The following is a 27660-nucleotide window of genomic DNA, read 5'->3' as shown; positions in this document are numbered from 1 at the left end:
AAACTCAGTAGCTGAAGAAAAGATTTGTAAGTGTGCAGATTTATACTTGCTCACTCCTTTTTCTTCCAGCTCATAACAGAAAAGAGAACCTATTTCCTGACAGCAGACTCTCCCAACATCCTGGAGGAATGGATTCATGTCCTACAGAGTATCCTGAGGGTGCAAGTGACCAGTCCTGTTGGTGTTCCTCATAGTGATGCTAAACCTACTGTGAAAGGCTGGCTCACCAAGGTAAAATACTATTTTTTAGTTTATTCAGTTTAGCTCAGTATTGACAGTATACCAGCTTCTTCGTTTGCGCAGTAAATGTCAGCAAGAAATTAGTATTTTAATACTCCCTAGAAAGTGGGGAAAGAAAGAAAAGTGGCAGTACATTTCTGTATTTCAGAGAGAGGAACATTTGTATAAATGATAAGGAGTGGGACAAACAAGGCTACTGAGAGATACTGTCTTTGTCAAATAGTAAGTAATAACAAATACCTAGTTTATGTATGCTTTTCTTTAACAGAATTCACAGCATGTCATAACAAAAACCCAACCATCAGGAAACACTGTTAAATTACACATTTACTTGGTCTTAACTTGGTGTTATAGGAGAGTTTCAAAGAAATGGCTTGTGTGGTTCTAGGCATTTATTTCTATCATAACAGAGTGCATGCTCATAAGTACAATGTACATAGTAAAAAGTGCAAAGTACAATGGCTGAAAATTCTTATGCTTTATGCAATTTCAATAGATGAGCTTTTCATGCCAAGTTACTATGAATTTTTTAATATAATTCTGGCCAGCATCTAAAGATGGCTAAAGGCAACCTGCATCTGAAGCTTGTTCATCTGCAATAGGAAACAGCTCCCTAGACTGCATGTTGACTGGTCTTTTTCTGCTGAGGTGAAATGATCCATTTTTATAATCTTACAAAGGTTGTTCTTAATATTGTATTTCAGGATACAGAAGTGGTGGGTTGTTATGAATAAGTAAAATACTTCACAAAATCTTAGACCCGTTTCCATACGCACCTGTCTCCCATCTACTTACGTGGGATATACTTACCCGCTTTTGGAAGTGATGCCCTGCATGTTTTGAGAGGAGCTCATATTAGCATAGAACAAATAATACATACAGGGTTTTAAGGGAGAGTTGAATTGAAAATTGGAATTTTAGAAAATCATTCCAGCAACACTGCTGATGTTAAAAACATGTATTTCTTTGTCCTCCTTACAGGTCAAGCATGGCCACTCTAAGCTGGTCTGGTGTGCACTGATTGGAAAAACTTTCTACTACTATCGAAATCATGAAGATAAGGTAATTCATTTTCCCCTTTTGTTCCTGAACTCTCCTTTCCCATTTCTCATGATGCTTTCTTTCCTTTTACTGCTGCTTTTCTAATACTTCAAGCTCTTCCTTGTCTGTACTTCTCCCCTTCTATCCACAAAGAGAATCAATATTTTATCTGGGTTTTTTTAATATTCTTTTTTTAAAGCTAAAATGACAAAAGACTTACAAAGCAAGTGACTGCTCTTTCTTAGATCACTGTATTGTTTCTCGCCCTCTCCAGTTGGTCTTGTGAAGCCTTTAGAGCAGACATTTCTACAGCAGCTGATATATCCTGCATACTGTAGCAAAAACAATATGGGAAGAGGGAAGTCATTTCATCAGTGTAACGTGCTTCCAGTTCTGGAATCTTTGGCCAATGGTCCATTACTCTGTCTTGGTGATCACAAAACCCAAGTTTTAGGATATCAAGAAATACTGTGACTCATACTTGGGATTGATCACCAGGGTCAGCACAGCAGATATCCTGTTTGTCTGAATCTACCTATTTATGTAATTTTAAAAGTACTTATTTTCCAGTAGAAAGCAGAAAGTCTCACCAGGATCAGAAAACAGTAGCTCAAAATACTGAGCAACTGATCATCAGAAAACATCCTGCCTTGCAGAACCAATGATGTAAACACAACTGACAAGTATAATGGGAAGAAGACAGTACCTTATGGGAAAGACCATCTTTTTATTTGCATGTTCTCATTCTGATCTGTAGGTGCTCTCCCAAGAAAAATAATAAAAGTAGTAACACAGTTTGTAAGTACTTTAGGTGATGAGAGAGAAGAGGTTCTATAGAAATGCAAGATTATGTAATTACATTAGTTAAACAGTGAATTATAGTTTATTCCTTACATTTTACAGAAGTGCCAACATTTTCACCTGGGTTTTCTTTCCCAGAGTTACCTGTCCCTAGTGGGAGATTAGCTATACTTATCTAACTTCCTCTCCTTGTAGTGTCCCCTGGGGCACCTGCCTATGCGTGAGTCCAAAGTGGAAGAAGTAGACCGTTCCTGTGACTCTGATGAAGATTATGAAGCCACTGGTGGAGGTCTTCTCTCATCTCACTGTACGTTGGTGATTCACCCGCAGGACCAGAGTCCCACATACTTACTCATTCGCACCAAACAGGAGAAGGTATAAAAGGCAGTCTTTTTGGAGACCAAGAGTCTTTTTGGTATCAGCAGACAAGGGGGGTAGAGACTAAACCTGTTTATAAGAAAACATGGTCTGAATTGACCCATACTGTTCTCATCCTTATGCCTAGAACACCTGGCTGTACCATCTGACCGTAGCGGCTGGTAGCAGTAATGCCACAGTGGGCACGTCATATGAACAACTCATTGGAAAACTATTGGATGCAGAGGGAGACCCCAGTAAGTAGAAACCATAAATGCTTTTCCATGATAGCAAAGCATAAGAAAGGGTAATTTTCATTCCCAGCACCAGCACTGCTTTCTCAGGTGCTTTGCCATTTCAGCAAGGTTTCTTTTCAATGTGAACACTGTTTTCTTTCTTCTGTCTCTGACACTGCATGTTTTTACCCATCTACTACCTCAGATTCTCCTCTGTGGAAACATCCTATGTTGTGCTATAGTAAAGATGGGTTGCACACATCCCTCACCACTCTGCCGTCGGAAGCTCTACAGACTGAAGCTCTGAAACTTTTTAAGGTATTTAAAGGGACATTGCATGGCTTCCAGTTAATTTATTCTGTTGTTGGGACAACAACATTGTTTGGTCGTGTTGTTTGTCATAACATTTACTGTCACCATTGGTTGCTTTAGACAGGTGTGGCGGATCAGTAAATTACAATGGGACAGTTGGATATTAGGTGTCATTCATTCTCTGGAATTCTAACTTTTCCTTGTAGGGTATCTGGGTTTAGAAACAATGTCCTCCACAGCCTTTACACTTCAAAGTTATCCTTATCTTTCTATTCCTCTCCAATAGTTGGACTGAAGAAAATAAAAACAATTCAGTGGCAGACTCAGTTGTGTCAGTAGGACCAATGGTGAAGCCATTGGAGATGTGATTCTTGCACTCTCTAAGTGTGAGATGAGCAGTAAGACTGTCCAGTATCAGCAAGGTAAAGCATGAGCATGAAAGGCAGAAGCACGTTTTCCCCTTGATTCTCTTGCTGACTTATGAGCTCCTCAGGCTGGGGGAGGTTGAGTGAATTTTCTAGTTGCCACAACTAAAGAGGGAGGGATAGGAATTAAGTATTTATTCTCCTCCCTCCTCTCAGGGTTATTTAGAATAATTTGTTAATTGTCTGTAACACATCTGGCGAACCTGGCCTGCAAAGTACCAGAGAAGAGTCATTGTATTCGTGGTACTAACTTCCACCCTTTTCCAGTCCTGTCAGCTGTTCATCAATGTCCCCGTGGAGGCACCTTCTATTGATTACCACGTGTCACTTGCCCAGACAGCACTGCAGGTCTGCTTGACACATACTGAGCTGCAGAATGAAATTTACTGTCAGCTTGTTAAACAGACCAGCTGCCGGCAGCCTCAGAACCACTCAGTCATTCAGGTCAGTTCCTCTTTTGTCGCTTCCGCTCTGCAAATACTTTCTATTTAATTCCATGTTTTTAATAATTAGCAATGGGACTGGTACTCCCAAGTACCACAACTCCCAAGCTGTGCAAATGCGAAAGGTGTGCTGGAGGAAAAAGAATCTCAACACTGATGTGTAAAGAAAAACATTGAGAATGTAACTACTTGCAAACTAAGTTTTATTTTTATTTTAACCATTTACCAGTTGCACATCGTCTATTCAGACCATATTCAGAATCAAAATTCATCGCTCGCGTTGGCTAGCTATAATTGTCACATGGTATTAATTCTGTTTTCCATTTTAGTTAATCAACACATGCAAATCATTAGTATTACTATTAAGCATGAAATCTGATTATTGCACTATAATTATTGGGTAAATTAATAAGTTACAGCATAAATATAAATACTTGATTGTAATATTCCCAGCTCAAATGAGAAAACAAAATCTGATTGAAGAATAATGGGTCTAATTTGAAACAAAATTACATAGTGTGTTCTTTGTTATGATTTGCAGTTACAAACAGGAAAAAAGTATTATTTTAAGTCTTAATTGTTCATTCAGCTCTGGTTACACTAGTGAAAATTTTCAAAAGTGGCCAGTCATTTAGAATACCTCTTCTTGGAGTCCAAGTTGAGGTATTGAAGAGTAGTCTGTCCTCTGACCATCACTTCTCTTTGAAGCACCTTGAACTACATGGCTAAAAATGGTTACTCCCAAAAGTGCTGGTCACCATCCAACATTTTGGTTGCAGTATTCTGTGAAAGACAACAGGCAAGTACGGAACAAGAATGACGTCCAATTTTATGTTCGCAGTGCTGGCAACTCTTGGCTCTGTGTGCTCCTCTATTTCTGCCTCAACATCACTTCCTCTGGTACATCAAGCAGCACTTCCAGCGACATGCAGACCCCAGGTAAAGATTCCAACAGCATTTTCTTCTGCTCAACTGATTGCCTTTTGCATCCACTATGGATAAAGATGGAAGCAGTTTTGTAACTCACACCTGCAAAAATAAGTTGGAGGGGACAGAAAGTTCCCAGTGGTATCAAGTCATTCCCCCTTTGGTCACTCACATTAATTTGTCACTTATATGAAGCTAGTTCACAACACTGAGTGACCTATACTAGCAAAAGAACTTTTTGGAGGTATAACTGGAGCTACATAAGGAGTTTTTTGCTGATGTTGCTACTTTCTTTTATTGCTAGAAAGACAGACCAAAGTTATTATTTAGAATTAATTAGGTGATTAGATGAATTTTAGGTGATTACATTTTGTTATCAGGTTAAGCAAGCATACTGACAACAAAAGTGAGGCAGAGAACATCTCAGGGAACCACAAGAAGTTAGGAAAAACTAACAAACCTGAAATATGTGCTAGTACTGTTTTCTGTTACCTCTTTGGTGTGTTACACTTTCCGCTGTAAGAAAACAGTACAAGATCTACTGTAACCGCAATAAGTTGTTCTCCAGTGTTCCTGCTGTGCTCTTTCTTTGTTTCCATAGTGATCTGGTCTTCAGCATATCTCATTGTGTCCTTGGAGAGGAGGTCACAGCTAGAGATGTCTAGTTGTCTGTTACAACAATATTCTGTTGCTAAGACATAGGTAAAAGAGTGGCTTCATTTCAAACAAGTATTCATATTCAAATACTCAGCCTAAGTTTGCCTTGGAACTCAAGCTAAAAGTCTCCTAGTATTTCAAAGGAAACTTGTGTACTCCTCCTATAAAGTTTTTTTTCTTAATTTTCTTGTATGCTGTCTCACATTTGCTATTTCTTCTCAGAAGGAAAAATACAGATATCAAGTGCTCCTCAACAGTCAGGCTCTGTCTCTACTGGCTTAGGCAACATGTTAGGGATCTTCTGGCTAGTACTAGAAATCACCTCTTCAAACTTGTGCATTATCAGATCCCAAACTGGCCCATTCAACTCAGTAGTGGACCTGCTCTACCCTTAGGGACTATTGAATTTCATAAAGATGTGCTGGGCTCTGTGAAACTCATTTAATGCATCAGTTTCATGCATTACTATGCTGATGGTCTGCCGTGTTCTTAGCCCAAAAGTACCTTTATCAACAACAAAAAACCCAAACTTAAGGCAGAAACAGAGAGGAAATGTATTTATGCAGTCCACTTATGAAACAATTATTAAGGCTAGAAAAAAAATAAAAAGATTAGTTTCCACTGCAAAGTGATAGCACGGTTATAAATCCATATAGATACTTCTATTTCAGAACTTATTCAGTATATACATTCTTAACATTTGCAAAAGATGTAATTGACTGTTCCTGCCTGGTTGAGAGACACTTGGATCCTTTTGGTGCTGTCAGATGGAGCACTCTTTTCAGTAGACAGTAAACTGATCATATTAGTCTGTCCCTATACTGTACTGACCTGTTAGCAAATCTGAGCCTACTTTGAATCTCTATCGACTCTCTTGATTGGCAGATAAGGTTAATACATGGAAACTTAGAATTTCTATAACCAAGTAAATTGATGAACACAACTTGTATAATCCTGTAAGTGAGACTAATGCATTACAGTTTATTAATAATACTTATCAGGACTTGACATGATAGTAACTAAATTCCACTGGCATGACAGCGAGTTTGCAGGTGAACTGGTCTTGGTTTAATGGATACTGTGATGGCAACAGGGTACAGAAGAGAATATTCCTATACTATGTCCAGTCCATCTAGGAGCAGGGAATGCTTTTGTACTTCCCAGAGAGTCCATTGTGTACCCCATCTTTACAGATCCTTGGAGCTGAGATTTGTGTTGTAGCTTTTCACTTGAGCTGTTGGTCTGTCAAGATGAACTAGGATAGCTGCACAAAGATGTATCTTTACTTGAGCAAAGCCTGGGGGAGAAATGCTTTGTCGTGGCATTGGAAATGGAAGAGGACATGGCATTTAAAGCATGTTTGTTTGTGTCTTCTTTCCACCTCTTTGCCTAGGAGTGAAATAGGCAAGTATGCCATCTACTGCCAGAGATCAGTAGACCGCACTGTGCAGGCTGGTGAGCGGGAAGCCAAGCCCTCCCGGATGGAGATTGTGTCCATCCTGCTGAGAAATCCCTACCACCACTCGCTCCCCTTTAGCATCCCAGTGCACTTCATGAATGGTACCTACCAGGTAAGCCACAGCAGCTGCCTTTCTTCTGGGCACTAGAGGACTGCACCATAACCTGTCTCCTTAATGTGCGTGGGTGGCACCATAGTGTTTATTATACACATCAGATATTGGGAGATAGACACTATTTCTCTTCCTTGCTGTTTTTTCCTGAGAAAATGAAGGGAATCCAGCACGAGCTCTACAAGTCTTAGGATAAAAAAAAGGTTGGCTGGGGAAAAGAAAGAGATGTTGTAAGTGTCTCAGTATGAGAAAGAATGCAAAGTGAAGGGTGACGATAGGCAAGTGCAGTCACTGGAGCTGACACACCAATCATGAGACACCAATCTGTAAAAAAAACCAGGCTTTTTAGTTGTGATACCCATCAATGTCATGTTTCTTGAAAGTTATCCTCAGTTACCTCCTCTTTCATTGCAGGTTGTAGGTTTTGATGGTTCCTCAACAGTTGATGAATTCATCCAGCAACTGAACCAGGAGACAGGAATGAGGAAGCCATCCCACATGGGATTTTCTCTGTTCACAGATGATCCTTCTGGCAGGAATTTGGAACATTGTCTGCAGGGCAACATGAAGGTTTTTGATTTTTTTGGTGTTTTCTTTTTCCCTCTGCTAATTTCAGCATACATCTTTGTATGCTGCTAAAAGGCTAATACATTTTTGTTAATGCAGCAAGATCAAATACACTTGTATTGTCTATCTACATTAGTATTCAGAGCACTTAATTCCTGCACTTGGGTCACACCAACCCTATGCAATGTTACAGGCTTCAGGAAGAGTGGCTGAAGAGCTGCCTGGCAGAAAAGGTTCTGGAGATGTTAGTTGACAGCTGGCCAGCAGTGTGCCCAGGTGGCCAAGAAGGCCAACAACATCCTGGCCTGTATCAGGAATAGTGTGGCCAGCAGGGCTAGGGGAAGTGATCATTCCCCTGCACTGGGCACTGGTGAGGCCCCACCTCAAGTGCTGTGTCCAGTTTTGGGCCACTCATTACAGGAAAGACACTGAGGTGCTGGAGGGAGTCCAGAGAAGGGCAACGGAACTGGTGAAGGGTCTGGAGAAAAAGTCTTATGAGGGTCAGCTAAGGGAACTGGGGTTATTTAGTGGGGAGAAAAGGGGGATGAAAGGAGACCTTATTGCTCTTTACATCTACCTGAAAGGAGACTATAGAGAGGTGGGTGTCAGTCTCTTTTCACAAGTAACAGGATGAGAGGAAATGGCCTCAAGCTGCACCAGGGGAGGTTTAGATTGAATATTAGGAAATATTTCATCACTGAAAGTGCTGTCAAGCATTGGAATAGGCTGTCCAGGGAAGTGGTTGTGTCACCATCCCTGGAGGTATTTAAAAGACATTTAGATGTGGTGCTTGGGGACATTGTTTAGTGGTGGACTTGGCAGTGTTAGGTTTGTGGTTGGACTCTCTGATCTTAAAGGTCTTTTCCAACCTAAATAATTCTATGATTCCTTAATTAGCTCAGACTAGTCTGAAACACTAGTTAGGACAAAGCACATTCTGTTTTAGAAGGTGATAAATTGGTCAATTTTTAAAAAGTCTTTAACTCAGATTTAAGCACATATTAAAGTTTAATTTATCTTGTCTGCAAAATTAAAATATGAGTGAGCTACCTAGCATGATCAGATATCACAACTAACCTCAAATGTGACACTCTTAATTGAGACAGATTTGTGTTAGGCTGTGATTCTCTTGGCATGTCTATATAAATCTCATCTATTGGATTATGAAGTATCTCCTTGCTATCTCCAGATAACTCAGGCTTTTATTGTTGATGAGTGTACTTAGGGGAGAAAGCTCTACTGAGTATGCTTTTACTTCAAAAGAGAGAGGAGTGCCTCAGATGAAGGGAAGAGGAAAGCAGATCAAATATTAACATCTGTGTCTTTCATATGGAGATTTTTACCCGTGCGGCAGCTGGATGACAGCCTTAAGTGAGTGGCTAGCAGCTATGAGTGAGACACATCAGATTTTGGTACAAATCTCGGAGAATAATTTGTCGTACAGCACTGAGGGAGGGATATTGGTAGTGGGAACTTTGAAGAGGCCCTGCTACCTGTAAGGAACATAAACATGCAGTTTTACACAGCATAGAATTTCACAATGGGCAACAGAGGGAGAAGTTTAAATTAGAGTGTTTGAACAGGAAACTACCACAGACAGTGCCAAATTAAATACTTCAGTTTTATGGCCTGATGCAGATCAGATAATCTGGAGCTTTGCTGGTAATTGAACCACCATTGGGAGAGATGAGATAGTAAATGAAGGAGCTTGAGACAATCAAAGGCATCCGTTTTACTGGTTATTAACTGTTTATTATTTAGTTGGCCAGGCAACCTCAATAGCTTTTTAAGAGAGGATTAGGATATCTGATCATGTATTTCATCTGACTTCTAATGTTCACATTCCTTTTATTGAGATGCTATCAAAAGAGAAATAGGGGCCTTTATTAGACTGCTTGTGAAAGGACTGGGATAACCAAAAGAAGCTGAATGGAACCAAAGTGATTAACCATGCTATTACTAAAAATATGTCTGAGTTACAAAGTTGGAGTCTAGGACCAAATCTTCCCAAAGTTCAGACATTCACATCCAGGGGTTTGCTTTAGCCAAGCAGGTAGGCAGCTGCTATTCGGAGGATGCGATAGTACTTTAGTTTGGCTTAGGACAGCACTTTTGAAGCAAACCTACCAGTCGTTCCTATTAACCATGCTTTGATTCACATTAAGGAGCAAGCTTAGAAAGAATAAACTGGATTCTTTTTACATGAAACATAAACTGGAAGATGTGATCGAACATAGTAGTGGGCTCTCAGGCCATTTGACCAGACTAAAGCTAGTCCAAAGGAAAACCCTTTGAAACTGATAAAGTGTGGGCACAGGGTCTTAGGGACCAGTGTTCCACAGTGCAATCTGCTCCTCCTGGGCTTTGCTATGTGCTAACATAGACATAGTCACAGAGTTGCTACCAGACCAGAATTCACTTACAGATGTCTCCTTGCAAGTTAAAGCTGGAGTTTTCAGTAGGAATATTTCAATTTTTACATACTGCATAATAGATAAAAGGAATTGCTGTGCCGCTTTTGGCTGTGTGTATGCTGATCCAGTCTATTTCTTTTGTGTTCCACGATACTTTTTTCCCTTACTTTTCCCTCAAGCCTTGACTATACATTTCACCTCAGTTTGTCTGTCCTCTCTCCATATTTTTTAAAGATCTGTGATGTCATTTCTAAATGGGAACAAGCCTTAAAAGAATTGCATCCCGGGAAATATGAAGGTGGCACAAGAATTGTGAAGTTGACCTATAAAAACAGGTACTGTGCTTTGTTGGTTGGCCTCACAACTGCTGTTAATATAACATTTCTAGGCTGGTTATATCTCTGTAGATGGTCAGTAATTTATAGTACTGTTAGTGCCAAAACTATTTTAGCAAAGACACGCTCAAATCCTGTACAAGACGTGATGACTTTTGTGTTTGGTACATGTGTAAAAGAAGGGTATATGGCCTAGAAGTAAAACTCAAAATACTTTGCAATAGCAGACTAGATTTAAAATGGGTTAAGAACTAGCTGTAGCACAATAAGATATACTTGGCATGATTTCATTTGCCTAGATCCTAAAACATAATTAAATAATGTGTCTTAGGTGAGAGGAAGAGAGACCTGAGGGAAAAATCACCAGTGAAAACAAATATGCTGAAACTTGCAATTAAGTGAAGAATTACAAAGATGAAAAAGATAGAGGAACAATGTTCTGAATGGCACGAGCTGTAGAGGAGACATGTAGTAGCAGTGCCCAGACTTTATATAAGAAAGAAACGTTAAAAGTTGGATGACAAGAGATAGTAGAGAATTAAATAATAAGACAAAGATCTAAACCAAAAACTGGAACAGGTTCATCATTTACAATACAGACAGGAATTCTAAATTACAGTGAATGGAGAGATGTGTATGAGAACAAAAAATGGCTTTCTGCATGTGAATTCTGTTTGCAGCCAAAACAAAGGCCACCCCAAAACCAAAAAGAGACAAAGCTCTGTATTGAACTTATGAAGATTTTGTTGACTGTAATGGTGGAAACAAATTTCTGTGAGCTTTGTTAGTTGATAGAACAGAGCTGGAAACAGAAGGTTTTGCTTTTGACCTAGAAGGCAGTATTTGTTTCAGGAGTGAATCTTTGCAGTATTATTTTGTTGGACTGGAATGTGCCTAGACTGGACAGCAAGGATGTTTTGATAAGGTCTTTCCAAGGTTGGGGTGTTCTAAAACCAAGGATTCTGATAAGATGTGTAAGGTCACTACGGTCCTAATGGTGGTGTTAATCTTAGATTGACATAAAAATAAACGAACTGATCCACTGGAATAAGATCTTCTGTTGTATTGTGGAATATATAGTCATAGATGCAGCTGTAAATTAATATTTGAATTAGATGGTGTGGGCTGTAAATAGGCATGTATGAGGAATGGTTCTGGGAAGCATTCCCCAGGCTGGTGTCTTCAAGCCCTATTAATCATCCTGCTATACCAAGTCAAAGAAATTGCAAGTATGAAGGGAATAAAAAAATAGTAGGAAGCTTTGATTTGCAAGAACGCTGCTTCAATTTTTTCTATTATTTCTTGCTGATGCAAACTGAAGACTTTTTTAATAACAATATAAGAGTAATTGGTCAAAACAAAGCTGGCAAAAATAACAAGTCTACAAGGCTGTCATGTAGAAGTTTATACATGTAAAGCAGAGACAGTTCTGCATTCTGTTATAAGCAGAGAAGGCCGTATCTTAAATATTGCCTGTGTTTGATGGGGATGGATGGACACCGATTTACCTGTGTTTAATAAGGCTTCACTTTCTTGAAGTGCTTGGCACTCAGAATTCAAACGGCTTCCAAAGCTAGGAAGCATGTTTTGAGCCTCCTTGCTTAAATCTTGTTCATAACAGAAGCAGCTCAGCTTCCAAATCTCTGTCCAGTACCGCCGCAATACACAAAATTCATCTATTTTCAGTTCACAGTATCTTTTTGCCTTCACAATCCTCTCTGGTTTTTAGGCTATATTTTCGGAGCCAGGCCAAAGGTGAGACAGACCGGGAGCGGTTGCTACTGGCCTTTCAAGTCAGCAATGAAATAGCCAATGGAAGATTTCCTGTTAATAAGGAATTAGCTCTGGAAATGGTGGCTCTGATGGCTCAGGTGAGTACAGCTATGGGCACAAATACTCCTTTTTGTCCTCCAGGGACTTCAGCTGAATATCTTTGACTAAGCAGCTCTCTTTTGCATCAAAAGTAGTTTTTCTTATCAAACATACAGTCTGAGATGTACCATGCCAAACAGATTATACCAGCATACATATGTTGTTAGAACACCTTTTGCTGTGGGGAAATTTGCAACAGGAGTGCCTTTTGTTTCCTTCTGAAGAAAAATATTGGAGAAAACAGTGAGGCTGGACTATACCCACCGCTGCTCCAAGTAGTGCCTTAATAGAGATATGGAAATAGTATCACTATTAGAATTCCACTTAATAGTAAAAACTTTCCCTGTTGCACTGCCAATAGGCTCTTACTCAGGAAGACCATCATGTAGGATCCTCCATTAGACCTCCAGGCTTGCATTTAGCTATTACCACATAAAACATACAGTATGGGTTGTGGGCATGATAAACAGGGTAATGGTTTCTTACTGAGCTGAAACTGTTGCATTTGTTAAAGCAATGTAAACTGAGATGAAGAAGCCGGGAACAATGTCCAATCTATTTGCAGATAGGCTGTTGTTCTAATTGGCTAATTGAAAATCAACCCCAAAAGCTTGGCAGTTATTCAGAAGTGTCTCCCTACAACAAGTAGCTGGCTGAATTCCTGTTTCACTTTCTTAGATCAGTAAAGAATTCCTTGGGTGGTCATGTCCTCAGTGGTTGCTCTGTTGTAGACATTTGCTGTGGTAAATGCTGTTACAAATTTTCCCAGTCTGATGGTGTCTTTTTGCATGACAAATAAGCACAGTAGTTATTATTATGGGAATTCATGGAATGTTCTACTGCACTAAAAGCCCCACAGTTCTGTTGCACTATAAATGATAATGTTGTCTTAGGTGGAATATGGGGATTTGGATCGACCAGGATCTTCGAGTCCTGGAGGAACATCACAATCAAAAATGCAGCATCTTCTCCACCAGGTCTTAGATAAATTCTACCCCAAACGCTACAAGCAAAACATTACTCCCGAACAGCTCAGGTAAATTGTTTGCTCTTCTGTACTTTGCACTGAAAACAAATTTTACTTGCAAAATTCTGTCTTTATATTGAAAAAGTTTCAAGGAGCCCTGGCAAGATTATTTGATGTAGAAACTTAACCAAAACACAAGTGTCAGTGTAAAAGGTTCCTTTAAAAGAAAATAGCAGTTAACTAATATAAAAAGAGCCAAATACCAACTAATTTTTGCCTAAATAAAAAGTTTAAGCCTTTCACTTCCAAATTAGCCATTTCGGTTCCAACAAACTCTAACCTAAGCCTAAGATGAATTCTATTTCTGAATTTTTTCCTTTCCCCCAAGTGTCAATTGAATCCAGATGCCTAACATTTGCAACGAGCCATAAAGCCAGCACATATGGGCTGCTTCAGGCCATGGAGTAATTCTAGTAGGACATATTTTAGCAGGGCTTTTTGAAGTTTTGACTTGGAAATTTTCACACACAATGCAGAGATCTCAAGTACAGAATTCGGATACTGCCATGGATCTCAGCTCTAACTGTTTTAATGAGAGAAAGATAATCTTCCAGATCCAAAGCTACTTAGGCATGCAGTGGTGGAACTAACACAATTACCTCCCTTTGGAAGCAAATTCCATCTGCATGTAGCAAGATAGCTGCCAAACCATCCCTAGTGAGCCAAATGGAGAGCGAGTTAATATATATTGCCACTCCATATAGAGTATGCTACAGTTAAGATGAAGGTGTGAGTATAATTGAACGTGAAGACAAGCTGGGCAGGATTTTACTGTAACAGCTGCCTGAGTATTTGTAGTTACAGTTTAGTATATACACCAGTGAGTAACCCACATGTGACTGTGATTCTTGAGCATTAAAATGCTAAAATAAACTCAGGTTGTACAACCCTCTTAACTGACAGTGCAAACAGCCCTGTCTGTGGTGCTGTGTGGAGCAGCCCTTTTGGGAAGGGAGGTACATCTATAAATTGTTACAATTTTACCCACCTTTCCTTGGAAGACATTAGTGAATAATGATGTCTTGTGTCTTGGATTCTGTGAAAGGCAACTGGCTGACAGGCTGGCAACAAAGTGGATGGTTCTACAGGGATGCTCTCCACCAGAATGCATTCGAATTTATTTGACAGTGGCCCGGAAATGGCCTCTCTTTGGAGCCAAAGTATTTACTGCAAAGGTAACAGGAGTACACTTTTTTTTTTCTGTTCCTGAGTGAACTATCTGAGCAGACATACCTATGATCTCTGGTTAACACGGGTTGAAAATGCTTAACTTCAGGAAGGGAAAAACTGAACAATAGTCTGTTCTGAACTAACAGCTCTGTTTGGTACCACATAGGTTTAGAAAGAAGATAAATACGTTCTAAACACTAGGGGTTGCTAGTGTTTAGTAAATAAATACTGAATGTTCCCTGGCTGCATCAGTTGATCATAATACAGAGAACTAAATCTCCTTACAAACCTTGCCAAAGCTTTCTCAGGCAGGAATTTTCCTGGTCATCAAGGCTGCAATGATAGTTTAAAAATACTATTTACATACGACTGCGGGGGGTGGAAGGGAAGAGTCCCCCATAATCACACCTGGCAGCTGATTCTCTAAAAGGAGAATGGGTATTTCAGTCCTGTCCTCTGCTTGACACAGAGCTGGCTGCTTTCCTTTTCACAGGAGAGAGGCAAGCACTGCTACTGTCCTGTTGCAGAAACAGAAAAACTAAAGCACGTATTGGTTAAGCTGCCAGCCCACAGGCATCAGCAGGAGAGCAAAAACAGCTGGAGCTTCTCCCAGTAGCTTGTACCATCTCTCATCCCATCCCAGGGTAGAGCTTTCTACATGTTTCCCATGCCTGAACTAAGGTCTTAGCACTTGTGGCTGAGGAATCTTGTTTTCGCGTTAACCATCTTCCCCAAGCCAGCAGAAACCTCCTCTATGTAAAGCTTGAGATAGGTCTTGTTCATAGTTACGTGTTCCTTGCTTTGAAGTCAAAGCTGCTGTAGTTAAGGCATAAAGTCTAAGGATGAACGGGACCTCTGGAGTAAATACACAATAAGTTTTCAAAAAGACAATTATTTCCACTGTCAGCAGTAAAAGCAGAAGAGGTTACTGGTATGTGAAGTTACTGACACTGAAGAATCAGAACATAGAATAGTTCCACCAGAGTTTAAATAATGTTGATATTTCTGATTATTAATATATTTTTTACTTTTTCCATAGTTAAACAGCAAAGCCTACGGCATTAGTCAGATACTAGCAGATTCCCAGTAAAGGTTCATGGCATTAGTCATAACAACACATAACTCATCTTTAACAGATAATTAATGCACATTTGCCAAACTCTTTAAGAAAGAAAACTGTGACTGGGTGCACTGGCATTATAGAAACCAACAGGCTTCACTGCCTGCCTGACTGATGGGAGCAATATAAGAACCACAGCAGAGCAGAACTGCTGCTTTGTTGCTCAGTCCTAGCATTTCTTTCAGTTTTAACCACATAGATGGAATTTAATTCATCTCAATGCCTTTGTTATCCTTGGAACTCTTGTGCCATTAGTCCCAAAACTCTTACGTAAATCTGAAAATGCTATTCCAGGTTTTGAGAGAAGTCCTCTGGAAAGTCAAACTGGTTCAGACCCTCATCTTTACTTTATCCTTAAAACCCAAGATTTATGTGTGTGGTGAAATAAACGTCTTTGCAATGGTGGTCAAGAAATATCTAAACTAATAATTCTTTTTCTGTAGCCTGTTTTGCCTTCCTCATTAGAAGACTGTCCAGTCTGGATAGCTGTGAATGAAGATGGTATCAGCATACTGGATTATAACACTATGGTATGGTGAGGAACACCATTTAAGAAAAGTAACTTACTTCCCCCAGAAAGACATTCCCTTGAGTCCACTTAAAGTCACTAAAAGTTTGTCTTTAACTTCAAATGGATCCAGAAGTTAATTTGTAGAAGTCAGAGATGAGGGAAGTCAGTGCTATGTTTGAACACTACATAAACAAAGGAAAATTACAGCTCCAGTGTCAGGTAAGGTTTCACGAAACAGCTAACTGCCTCTCTGATGAGCAGCAAACATGCTCATACATCTTCCAAAATCTCAGTGGTATGTGCTTAACTACCACCATCTGGGATATAACAAAGTTTGGATTATTGCTCTGGAGCAGTGAGGCATAGAGCAAGCTTGGAGAAAACTGGAAATGCAATTCTTATTTGAGATTTCTCTGCCAGCCATTACCTATAGAGCCAATTCCCTATACTGTTTATTACTGCTGGAGATCTGGTGTTCTTGCCGTAAGTAGCAGATACATTAGTTTAAGGTGTCCATTTTTTCTTTTATAGAACTATGACTCTTTCAAACTCTCTGTTGTCTGCAGCACTTGAAGGTTTCTTATTCATACTCCTCTGTGCTGACCTTTGGAGGCTGTCGAGATGACTTCATGATTGTAGTCAGTCAAATGAAGGAAAGGAGTTCTGGAAAAAACAGCACTGAAAAACTCCTTTTCACAATGGCAATTCCAAAGGTAATTATAAAATGAACAGCAAATTTCTTTCCATCTGGCAGCATCACAGCTGGGCATTTTGTGCAGGCCCAGGGGACATGTACTTGTGGCTGCTGCACTAGCTACATACATTCAATAAATCCCTTGTAAGCTGGAACCTTTAATCAAGAGACTTACTGTGAGACCTAACTCTTGAAGACAGACCTTCGCTTCAAAACCAACAACTCCATGTGAGAAAGCCATTTGCAAAAGTTATGCAGTCAATGGGTTCTAAAAATCAAAGGGCACTCTTACCTCTAATTGACTTACAGTTAATCATTTTCTTTTTTTCCCCTAGATTGTTGAAGCAACACTTCTTATTGCCAGCTATATTAACTACCGTTCGACACCTTCGCTCCTGCCTTCTACCCAGCCCTCCCGCAGCAGAACACCTGCTAACAAGCTCTGGGAGACTGAAAGTCGGTGCTTTTTTCCATCGGTGCCCCGAAGCACTAAGGGGCCCACCCTGCTCTGAGGGCTCATTCCAAATGACTTGAGGGATTTGATTGATTGTTTGTTTTTTGGTTTTCGGTTGGTTTTGTGGTTTGGTTTTTTTTTTTTTTTTGCACTGCTCTGTACTGAATTACAGACTGCTGCTGTGATTTTGCTGGTTACACACCTTACTTTAATGCAGGCTCTGATTCTTTTTCCGTAAGAATAGACAAAGTTCCTTAGTGGATGTAGAGGCAGTGTCCCTTCTGTTTTTTTAAAAAGTCTTGCTTTTGGGGACTGTGCAGGAGTTTTGTTTCCATGCCACACTCCATCCAAAATACCATGCCTCAGGTCACTTGCCTGCACAGTGCTCCAGTCACATTACATCTGCTCTCCTTCCTTGCACCTATTCTTCTTCCATCTCCTGATCATACTGCTGTGCTTACAAGCACAAAGGTTTTCTTTGATCCCTCCCATTTTCAGCTTTGCACCTGCCTTTAGATCACTGCGCACCCTGTGTCACACACCCTGTGTCTGGAATCACAGTCCAGCTCTTAAAACTCCTAGTGAGCTCTTTTCCTCATCATAGCCCCTTTCAGTTATTACAATTATTTCCAATAATCTTCTGTTTGCATCAATCCCTGACACGCTCACTTTTTACCTGGGTTAGACTGCAACCTCTGCATAGCAGATTTGAGTGGCAATAGGCTTGAATCTGACTCAGTGGGCTGAACACAGACCTATTAAAAGTAAAACCAGGTGGTAATGGATGGTGTGGCATGTGGCACGAACCCTGTACAAAGATGCACCCTATTGAATACTGCCTGTATTAGGAGCTGCGTATCACTGCACTGTAAACTAGATATACCATGGAAAGGCTATTACCAGAGTGTAAAGATTAACTTGACATAGTCTGATCAGGTAGTTTAGACATAACTTTGGTTCTATACTCTGGTTGTGAATAGCCATCACACTAAAGTTTTTTTACCATGTTTAAATTCAATTCTGCCACTCCCAGAACAACTACTAAGATAGTCTTTTTGCAAAGACCATAATCATTTCTATGCAACTGCTTAACACAACCAAGATGACAATTTAATTTTCCCTAGAGCTATAACGACTACTCCCTGAAACTGATGCCAAAACCAAAAGACAGAAACTTTCCAAGTCCTTGCTCCAGGCATGAAAGGAAGAAGACAGTTTAGAAGAAAGAGGAACTAAACTGACAAGACTAATTCTGATGCAAGTCAAGGGTAATTTCAGATCTGAAATACGGAGTACAGAATAAGAGTTCAGTGGTACTGAAACGTCTTTGCATGTTGAGGACTCAGAACGGCTGGGACTGGAACACTGTCAGATGATGCCCTGTCTCCTACAGGATGGGTATGTTTCGGGAGCCGATGCTGTTCTACAAAGAGAGAAACATTATATCTCTGCTGCAGGACTGAAGGTGTTGCATGCTCCACCATCAGACAAGCACTTTCAAAGACTCTTTTTGTTAATCACTGTCGTAGATGTCTCGGGATGTGTTTGAAACTGCACACAATCTCAGACAAAGGAAGACCAGGCAAGCAAATTTTGTACTTTTTCTGTCTTTCAGCAACTGGAACAGATCTTCCCAAACCAGCTCTGCCATTCTGACTTGACAGAAGGTGATCCTTTCAAACTCCTGCTTCCTTCGTGCTCCCACAGCAAGGAGGAGGTAGTCAGCAAATGTGTACTCAAGTATTCTTCTTCAGACTTTCCTAAAGAATGGGGGGTTTTGAATCTGTTTCAAAGGGACTTTGTTATGGTTGAGAAGGTTGATGGATTTTAAACAATATTTAAAAAAAAAAAACAAACAAATAGCAGGTTGTCTTGAAAGAATCTAAATCTGCCCGGCTTGAGTTCAGCTAGTCTCATAAACATTCTAAAAAAGCTAAGGAAGGATAACTGCACTTTCAAAAGTACCATCTGCAACTTCATAATAATTACGCATTCATGGGCAACTTTCCCAAATTCAAACAGTGTGAATCCAACCATTAGAAAGAATCCAGTAATAGCAAACCAAAGCTATTCACAAATGAACAAACCAACCGTACCAGTGTTTTTACTCCCTGGTACCTGCCACCAACCTTGAAATATCCAACTAATGCACACAGTGGAGCTGATACTTCAAGAAGTTTTTGTCTCACTTATGATTGCTGCAAAGCCACAAATTAAAAAAGGACAGGATGGGACATACAAGATTGTATGAAGAGAGATCTGATTGGCACATACTGTAATGTACCCACTTGTTATGAATTTAAGGACCATCCCTTGAAGCTACAGAAAAGGGTGGAAGCTTTCTGAGCCAAAAACAATTTTGAGAAGGTATTTAGTCTCTCTTTTTTCCCTTAGATACTTTTAAGTGACTATATATACTGATAGAGTGGTCAGTAGTACGTATTTCACTGCTCTCTCACATACCTGGTGATCTTAGTATAAATACATCAGTTTGAATACAGAGAGCATTATTCCTCCTCACTCAATCACCTGTGCCTAACTCTTCCTCCCGTACCTGAAGGTCTGTGTCCCACCAGTAACTGAGCTGCTTCAGAATAAGCTGAGCTGTCATCAGTGCTGGGGATGCTCAAGGCATAAAAGTCTGCAGCTCAGAGGCTGTACTTCCCTCACAGCACTGACACTCGTGTCCTGAGAGACTTGGACCAGGGCAAACAGGAAGCACAGATGTTTGAATAAGCAAGAGCTGCCCCAAAGCTCATTATTTTCTGCTATAACTGCACTTTAAATTGAGAAGCATGGCATATAGAACTTTTTATTCATCAATACTTGAGTATTTCAGGGACAACCCCACTCTGATGGATGCACATATACCTCCTATTTATAGCTTACCTGACTTCATCCAACCAACCAAACCTGTGTAGATATCTATTTTGTATGAATCTTTGGTAGAGAAAACAATTTTTATTTTAATCAATGCTTTTGACAATGATTATTGCTGCAGCATAGAATGAGATGACAGGAGCCTTTGTTTACCCAACTGCTGTGTGTATGTAAAAGGCTGTCTGGGAAATACTGTGAGATTTCTGCTTGTTCTTAATAAAATGCAGTTGTGATTGATTACACTGTATTATTCTCAGAATGAAAGAAGCCAAAACAGTCTCAATGTAAACAAAAAAAAAGGACAAAGACTGTGTCTGATATCCACACACACACCTTGTGCAAACCTGCCTTAGTCTGTTTCCTCATTTGTCTCTGCTGATCTCTTAATTTTAGTGCATGACTAAAGTGCACTCGTATGGGTGCAGGATGTTGGCTTCTTCAAAAGATGGCTAAAACAACCTTCCAGACTTCCTCCTGTGACACAGCTACTTGGTGGTTTCTTCAGTGCACTTTCTCAGGACTTCATGGTATTTTACAGCATAGTCAGTGTTCCCAGCACACTCTTAAGCCAAAGACTCTGTCCGCTCCACTGAGACATAATTTATTTTCTGACTTGTTCTCCCCACAGCTCAGCAAATCTTCCTGCTGCTATAGGACTCCTCGAGGGCCTCGGCCATTTCTCCTCCCCATGAAGAAACACAGCCTGACTCAACCGCACCCTGAGCTATATGAAACTCAAGTATAACACGTGCTTCTTAGTCAAAGGACCTCCCCTGCAGTCATTGACATGGTCACGCTCCCAGGGCCTGCCACTCTTTTCTGCCCCTGCCCCAACAGCCACCCTCCCCAGTTCTGCCTGGACTTGCACCCAGCTAGTCTGCATCAGGCTGCAGCTTCACTAACTTCAGAGAGACCCACCAACTTACATTAGGGCAGCCCTGGAATTAAAACTCTGGCCAACCCCAATTATGAGAAATAAACCCATAAAAAATTAAGTAACTTAGATGTCACCCAAAAGCCAGTGGCACATCCCCAAGCTGCTGCCTTTCACTTGGACAACTAGAATGCTTCCTGTGACATGAGCTAACCAGGATCTTTCAAACTTTGCAGCACCATGGGAAAAAAAAAATTGCCTTATCTCTACTATATTGCATGATGGTATGTTACCACGTTTTAATTCGAGATGGTGTAGACAACCATAGAATAGCATTGTATGCAAATTAAGCACGGCCTCTAGGCTCCTGACAACTTGCTGGTTTAGCTCTTGTTTTGACATTTCAACTGTCTTAATTATGTTACTAAGGAGTCATGGCAAAAAAGAGAGAAAAATACCAGTTAAAGGTTACAGTAACTTTTAGCTCATCAACAAAGAAGAAATTCCCAATGTTAAGTTACTCATGGGAGTACAGATCAATAAAACTTTATTCACATAGTCATTACCATCATTTTCAACAACACGTTTGCCTCATATTCTCAGAACAATTGATGTGGCCCTTTCAACGCTGTATCTTCTCCCTGTCCTGCATCACCATGCCCCTGCCCTTTTCAGCAGTGAGTCTGCATGTTCTCTCCCTTCCTTTTGCAACTTATGTGCTTACAGAAGCCCTTCTTGTTGCCTTTGACATCCCTCAACTGATTCAACTCCAGGTGGGCTTTGGTTTTCCTGACTCCATCTCAGACAACGTTGCTGTATTCCTCCCAGGTTACCTGTCCCTGCTTCCACCACCGGTGTTTGAGTTTTTCCAGGAGCAAGTTATTCATCCATTCACCCATGCATCCATGCCAGCTTATTGGTATTTTTGCTTGACTTCTTGCTCACTGGGATAGACTGTGCTTGAGCTTGGAGAAGGTGATCCTTGAGTATCAACCAGCTTTCTTGGACCCTCTCTCTTCCTTCTAGGATCCCATCCCATGAGAGCAGATCCTTGAAGAGGCCAAGGTCTGCTCTCCTATGTTTATTTCATTAAACATAATTGAATGCAACAGTATATTTTAATTTTATGTTCTTTCTGAGATTCTTATGTGGATTAGGGTTACTGTCCCAGTCCACCCGTCAGCTTTGGTATTTAGAGTGGTACATGGTTTTTTCAATCAAAGGCTTAAATAGAAACAAAAAAAATGCACATTTTTGGCAGTCCGGCCAAGGTTACATTGTGAGTTTATCAGAATTTTCAGATCCACTTTTTTTTGTGGAGTAAACGTTTGATGCATGTTCTTGTCTCCTTTTGCTCATAATTTCCCCATAATTCTTTTCTGGAGAGGCAAGGATAAACCTTCTCTGGCTGACTCTAAAAAGTTCTCCCCACACCCTCCACAGCAGAGGATTTTGAGGTTCACTTGTCAGCTTGAGCTGACATTTTCTGTAACAATTCTCGGAGTCTGCGCGGGCCTTTAGCCCTAACCTCACTCTACTGCTGCACCACTTTCTCCTCATTAATTACAAGAAGACATGGGGCAGTTTTGCTTGCTTTTCCATGAGTTTCTCCAAGTCCTGCTGCAAGTTCGCCGCACTGATTTTTTTTTTTCATTATTCTATACCACTTGATTGTGGAGCCGTCTTCCTCTGCGCCAGGATCTCTTGGCAACTTTTGTACACTTCTATCAAGCAGTCCAGACGTGGCTGGGAGCTCTAGGATTCAAGACAAACAACAGAGAATGAGGCTCTGAACTGGCTGTAAAAGAGCTGGAAAGCTTTAACTTCCCACTAGTGAGTTTTGTCAGGCAGGGAAAGGAAACGTGGAGATACTGACACAAAGCTGACTATCAGAAGCTGACGTAGAACGAACAGCAACAGCAAGGTATCTGTAGTTCATCAGCTTCCTCACATTAAGTCAATGGAGGACAGATTTCCCTTTTACATGCTCATTGATAAATAATTCATGAAACTCCAGGAGGTGTTTGATGTAAACTGGTGATATAGGAATGCAAAGCCATTCCATAAGCCATACCTGCTCTGTGATGAAAAATGCCAGTCCCTAAAGCAGTCAGGTCAAAACATGCAGCACCATTCTGCAGTTAGCCCAAGTCTCTCACCAAATCAGAAATCCTCTTTCTCTGCTCACAGTGCACAGTGACAGCACTGAAGAAAATCCACACCTTCCAGCCCATTAACCTATCAACTAGGCTGTACTCTCTCTAGAGACCTACCAAACGAATTTCCATACACTAATCTACCATCCTAGATGTCCTCCACCCTGAAAAGTCTACCTTCAGGACAGAGAATTAAGACACCTGGCTCTTGGCCTCTGGCAGTACTGTCAACAAAAGGACAATGGTAGGTTAACTGAAAACATCAAGTCATTTCACACAAACAGCAAACAGTGGTCAAAGTATAATGATTTTCTATCACTTCCAACCTGGACCAGATTAAAACCAGCAAGGAGGTGAAAGTTTCCCAGTTCCACAGTCCCTACAGTCCTATGACTTTTGAGCTCCCAAAACAGCATTACTGTGTAAAGTCCATCAAATGCCTCTCCTTGCAAGTGTTGCTTAAGAGAACAATAGGTCAATTCAGCGCAGAACTGCTCCTGGGCTCAGTGACACGGTAAATTTTATTTTTGAAGACTGACATAACTTAGAGGAACCCAGTGAAGGAGACGCAATAAAGTTACTAATTACTGCTCCATCCAAACAAAGTAACACACTAACTTGCATGTTAAAGTGAGAATTACTGACAGGTAATGAATTGCAAACTGACACAGCTCTTTCTGTATCTCCTTTGCCGGTGGAGTCAGCTCTACCAATGCTAGGATATTTCCATGGAAATAACACTGTTCAGAGTTGAGCTAGGGAAAAAAAAAAAGAATGTACAGGCTGCCAGGCAGCCTCTTCAAAGCTGAAAAGGCACACTGGAAAGGGACTGAGTGCAGCTGGAATTTAGTAGTTGTTGACTTCCAGCAAATCCATTTTTCTCGCTCGACTATGTGTGAAATACTTTATTTATATTACTGTTAGAAAATGTCTTTACAATTGTGGGACCGAGCTAGCAGCAAGTGTCAATGGAATACTCTGCTTATACCTGTCAGTATTTAGCTGAAGACTAACTGTATCCAGTCATAAACTGGATGTGGACTACAAACTGATAATTACTAGCAGCAAGTGAACTAAGAAGGACAGAGAGGGCTATAAACATCAGCTGTCTAAGGTGTGAGGTACCTCTGTACAGCTTACCACTACCCAAGGATCAGGCAGAAATAAGATCTATCCCCAAAATGGGATTATGAACAGGTTAGCAAAAGAAGAGAAAGGGGAGACAGGGTAATGGTACAGCAAACAAGTTATTATACATTAAGCAAGTTGCTCACAGTTTGTACTGTGATCTTTGTCAACGGGTGAGACAGGGGAAGTCATTCGTATGCCAAGGAGGTTTTTATGAGCACTTTTGGCACACAGAGCTGAGAGAAAAATCAGCTACAGCGCAGTGCTATAGTTATGATGGTAACACTGAGCACAGGACTACAGAGAAAGCCGTACGAGTCCTCAGCAGCCTATGGGAGCCAAAGACTTCTACTTCATGCAAGCTCCCAGTTGGGTTCAGGTTTACGCAGCTCCCTGGTCTTTGAACGGAGGGCAAATTAAAAAACCACCCCTGGTACGTAATTCTGTGAGATTTCCAAGACCACCCATTCCACAATGCCTGAAGGCCCAGTCAGGGAAAGGCAACTGTAATCAGCTACCTGTAGTAGAATAAAGGTACACTTAGGCCACTGGTGCACACACACAGAGCACAGAGCTGGATTTCTCCATCATTCAGGCAAACTCACCTGGAAGAGCGGCACAACTTCAGATACTCCCTGAGGATCTCCAGGGTCCTGGAGGAGGATGCACAGGTAGTAGATAACTTTTTGCTACAAGACAAACAGACAAAATCATCAGAGTTTGATGATGCCATCAAAGTGCCAGGAGTTATCACAGAATCTGTTTCACCTCAATGGGCTGAAGGCCAATCACCCCAGGCCACAGTCAAGTCTACAAATTTATAGCTTTCCTCCATTCACACAATAAAAAAAATAATTGTACCTGAGTTTTTTTCTATTATACTTTTAAACTGAAAGGAACACGTACATGCTGGAAGGGTAAAGTCTGCTTTTCTAAAGGAGCTTTGCGGAAAACTTCAGAAATTGGAAAAATCATCTCTTGCATTACCTATCTTCTCATCTCTGTCTTGACTACTTATGGAGCTTGGCATCAGGGTTTGTAAGAACAGTTCAACACAACTAAACCACCAGCTCAGTGCCAGTGGCGTTATCTAAGGGATGGACTTGGCTTTTTGATGTTATTTGTTTGGGTTAAGTTCTCCTTTAAAAGTGAGAGAACAGATAAGAGAATAAAGAAAGGAATCTGAAACAAAGCTCCTGATGTCACTAAAGCTATGGATGGTGCCGTGCTTTAATTGCTCTGGTAAATCATGATCATGAAAATGCACTGGATGTGAGTGTGCCCACAGATCCACAAGAAGCAAGACTGTGCATGATTACCATATGGATGGCTTCATTGATAACCACATCTTTCACTTGACTCATCTCAATGAAGGTTGTGCTCTCCTTCCCTGAAGCATAGGATGAAGTCACCTGAATGCCGAGCGAGCCGATGACCAACAGTGATTCCTGGTCGATTTTCACAAAGTGCAAATACACGATCAGGCCAATCAGCGTGACGATGATAGCAGCAGAAAGCACCATGCTATTCTGTAACACAAGCCAAGCAAAGACAGAGCTCTGGTCTTACAATTAATTGAACGTCGCTTTAGACAAAGTAATACTTCACAGTAAAATATAACATTAGAGCTACAGTTACAAGGCAATTTTACTTAGGTGGACTTCTTTTATTCACCTGGCTGGCTGATGTATGTGTCATGAGATTTAGATCAGCCTTCACAGTACGGTCTGAAAGAACTGGACCTGAAACTGAAAACTGCAAGAAAATTCTATTTCCTTGTAAATTTCAGCCAGACCCAGCTAGTTATATCAATGACAGTTTATTGTAACATATGTATATAGAGATGATGTCACTGACAGAGAAGCGTTGCGAAATGTTTACTAGAGCTGGGGTGGAGTCTCAGAGAGGAAGACAAATTCCTTAGGAAAAAACACCAGCCTAGTGGTTTCCTCCTTCCAAAATGCGAGTCGAAACTTCTTCAAACCTTGTCTTTCTTCCTGGCTTAAAATAGCAACCTAGAGAGCACTTGCTCTCTCCTGGGCTTCGTCAGAACGAGTGTCTTTTGCACCCTGCAATCTTGGGATTGCTGTTACGTAAAACAATATATAAGTGATGGAACTATAGGCAACAAACAGGAAGTCATCTGAAGACCTGGTAAAAAATCCTAAAGGTTTGCAACCTACAACCTATTTCTGGCATGTTTTTGAGAGCTCCAGGCTGCACACCCATGCGTCAGTCATAACTGACATGTCCTAAAGGATGAGAACTGTGCAGCGCTACCCCTCAAGCTGGGCCTGTAGCCCCATGTGAGGTAAATAAGCCATGGCCACATTCAAACAGGAAGGGTACAGAACTTCTCCAAAAGTTTGTTACCGTGAGAAAAAGAAAAAATAGTCATGAATTACAGACACTGAAATTCACACAGAGAGATTTTCAGATGTGGTTTCCTGGCAGAAAGGAAGGATTGCAGTCACTTGCGTATGAGCTGCATGACCACATGTAAAACCAAGCAGAGTGGCAACTACTCTTTGCTTTTGTAGGAAATGAAACTCAAACACAGCTTCCCTTCCAGCTACAAGAACGCAAACCATCTTTTTGCATCGGAAATGCGTCAACTGACTCACATCGCAATCTCTGTCTTCATTCCTCAGAAAAGATTAGTGAAAAAAAATGAAGTGCCACAGTTGTAGTGTTGGTCACAGTGAGCAGCTTCTTCAGACAAGCTACTGACTTCAATCTGGAGACTGGGTCTGGGTCTAGAAATTGGTCCTTCCCTGCAAGTACGGGTCACAGATCAGTCACTAAACTAATACTTTTGGATTTACCAGCAGCTTTGGAAATCTGTACCGCCAAGGTCTTACTGCCTTGGCTGAGAAACACAAGCAAGTAGATGACATTCATGGTGCAGTGCTCTCTGACTCACTCAGGAAAATACTTTTGGGGATTAGCAATGGCTTGCCTTCTTCAATATATCCTTTATTGCAGACTCCCACAACGCATCTCTCCACGTAAGCATTTGTTATTTGGAGTCACAAGAATGCAACAGGCCTCACTCCACACCCTACATCTGCCCTACCCGGCAAGGGGCTACAGACCAATGGAGGCATCTGAGAAGCCACCAAGAGCACCCAGGTTGTGGCTTGCGTGCCCTCAGACCCTGGCTACCACAGCTCTCTCTTTTTCACCAGTCTCATCACCATCTACCGCCTCGGGGAGCAGGGGGGAGGCCCAGGAGAAGTGGAAATCGCCTTTTGACTGGCTGTGGCTACCCTCCTCGGCCGGCGTTGCCCATGCCCTAGGAGCGGCTCGGCAGAGGCCATGTGGCTCCCTCCAGGCCAGGGGGCTTTGGGGACAGCGGCTGCCACAGACCCTCTCAGAGCCCCTTAATGACCCCCCCCGGTATTTCAGCGGGACACAGGCTCAGGGCCCCGGCGTCTGATCGGGGGGG

The 27660-nt window shown here is 41.1% G+C and overlaps 2 protein-coding genes across 2 annotated transcripts in view; one reads left to right on the top strand and one right to left on the bottom strand.

Annotated features, from left to right (window-relative positions):
* The window catches only part of PLEKHH1 (pleckstrin homology, MyTH4 and FERM domain containing H1), a 46955-nt gene extending 26656 nt beyond the window's left edge, over nucleotides 1-20299 (top strand). The window contains exons 13-28 of the mRNA XM_014942030.1: nucleotides 70-231; nucleotides 1222-1302; nucleotides 2278-2457; nucleotides 2588-2696; nucleotides 2881-2993; nucleotides 3680-3856; nucleotides 4697-4794; nucleotides 6833-7010; nucleotides 7425-7580; nucleotides 10226-10326; nucleotides 12056-12197; nucleotides 13092-13234; nucleotides 14271-14400; nucleotides 15959-16045; nucleotides 16593-16739; nucleotides 17056-20299. Coding sequence (XP_014797516.1) covers nucleotides 70-231; nucleotides 1222-1302; nucleotides 2278-2457; nucleotides 2588-2696; nucleotides 2881-2993; nucleotides 3680-3856; nucleotides 4697-4794; nucleotides 6833-7010; nucleotides 7425-7580; nucleotides 10226-10326; nucleotides 12056-12197; nucleotides 13092-13234; nucleotides 14271-14400; nucleotides 15959-16045; nucleotides 16593-16739; nucleotides 17056-17232 — 2181 coding nt within the window. The 3' untranslated portion in view covers nucleotides 17233-20299. The remainder of the gene's footprint in view (nucleotides 1-69; nucleotides 232-1221; nucleotides 1303-2277; nucleotides 2458-2587; nucleotides 2697-2880; nucleotides 2994-3679; nucleotides 3857-4696; nucleotides 4795-6832; nucleotides 7011-7424; nucleotides 7581-10225; nucleotides 10327-12055; nucleotides 12198-13091; nucleotides 13235-14270; nucleotides 14401-15958; nucleotides 16046-16592; nucleotides 16740-17055) is intronic.
* Nucleotides 20300-21202: 903 nt separating this feature from the next.
* PIGH (phosphatidylinositol glycan anchor biosynthesis class H) lies at nucleotides 21203-27163 on the bottom strand. Its single transcript, XM_014942028.1, has 4 exons — nucleotides 26837-27163; nucleotides 25532-25741; nucleotides 24818-24901; nucleotides 21203-22683 (listed from the first exon to the last, which is right to left on the bottom strand). The coding sequence occupies exons 2-4, from the start codon at nucleotides 25733-25735 to the stop codon at nucleotides 22582-22584; spliced, it is 390 nt and encodes a 129-aa protein (XP_014797514.1). The 5' UTR covers nucleotides 25736-25741; nucleotides 26837-27163; the 3' UTR covers nucleotides 21203-22581.
* Between the last annotated feature and the right edge of the window lie 497 nt (nucleotides 27164-27660).

Source organism: Calidris pugnax, unplaced genomic scaffold (genome assembly GCF_001431845.1).
Source record: "Calidris pugnax isolate Ruff unplaced genomic scaffold, ASM143184v1 scaffold56, whole genome shotgun sequence".
NCBI classification, from domain to species: Eukaryota; Metazoa; Chordata; class Aves; order Charadriiformes; family Scolopacidae; genus Calidris; species Calidris pugnax.
Note: the sequence above shows the minus strand (reverse complement) of the source record. Positions and strands in the feature narration are given on the sequence as shown.

Coding starts and splice junctions, on each gene's coding strand:
- PIGH (XM_014942028.1), bottom strand. CDS start 25,735: ATGGTGCTTTCTGCTGCTATCATCGTCACGCTGATTGGCCTGATCGTG. Junction 24,902..25,531: donor TCAATGAAGCCATCCATATG/GTAATCATGCAC, acceptor TTTGTCTTGTAG/CAAAAAGTTATCTACTACCT. Junction 22,684..24,817: donor AAGTTGTGCCGCTCTTCCAG/GTGAGTTTGCCT, acceptor CTTGAATCCTAG/AGCTCCCAGCCACGTCTGGA.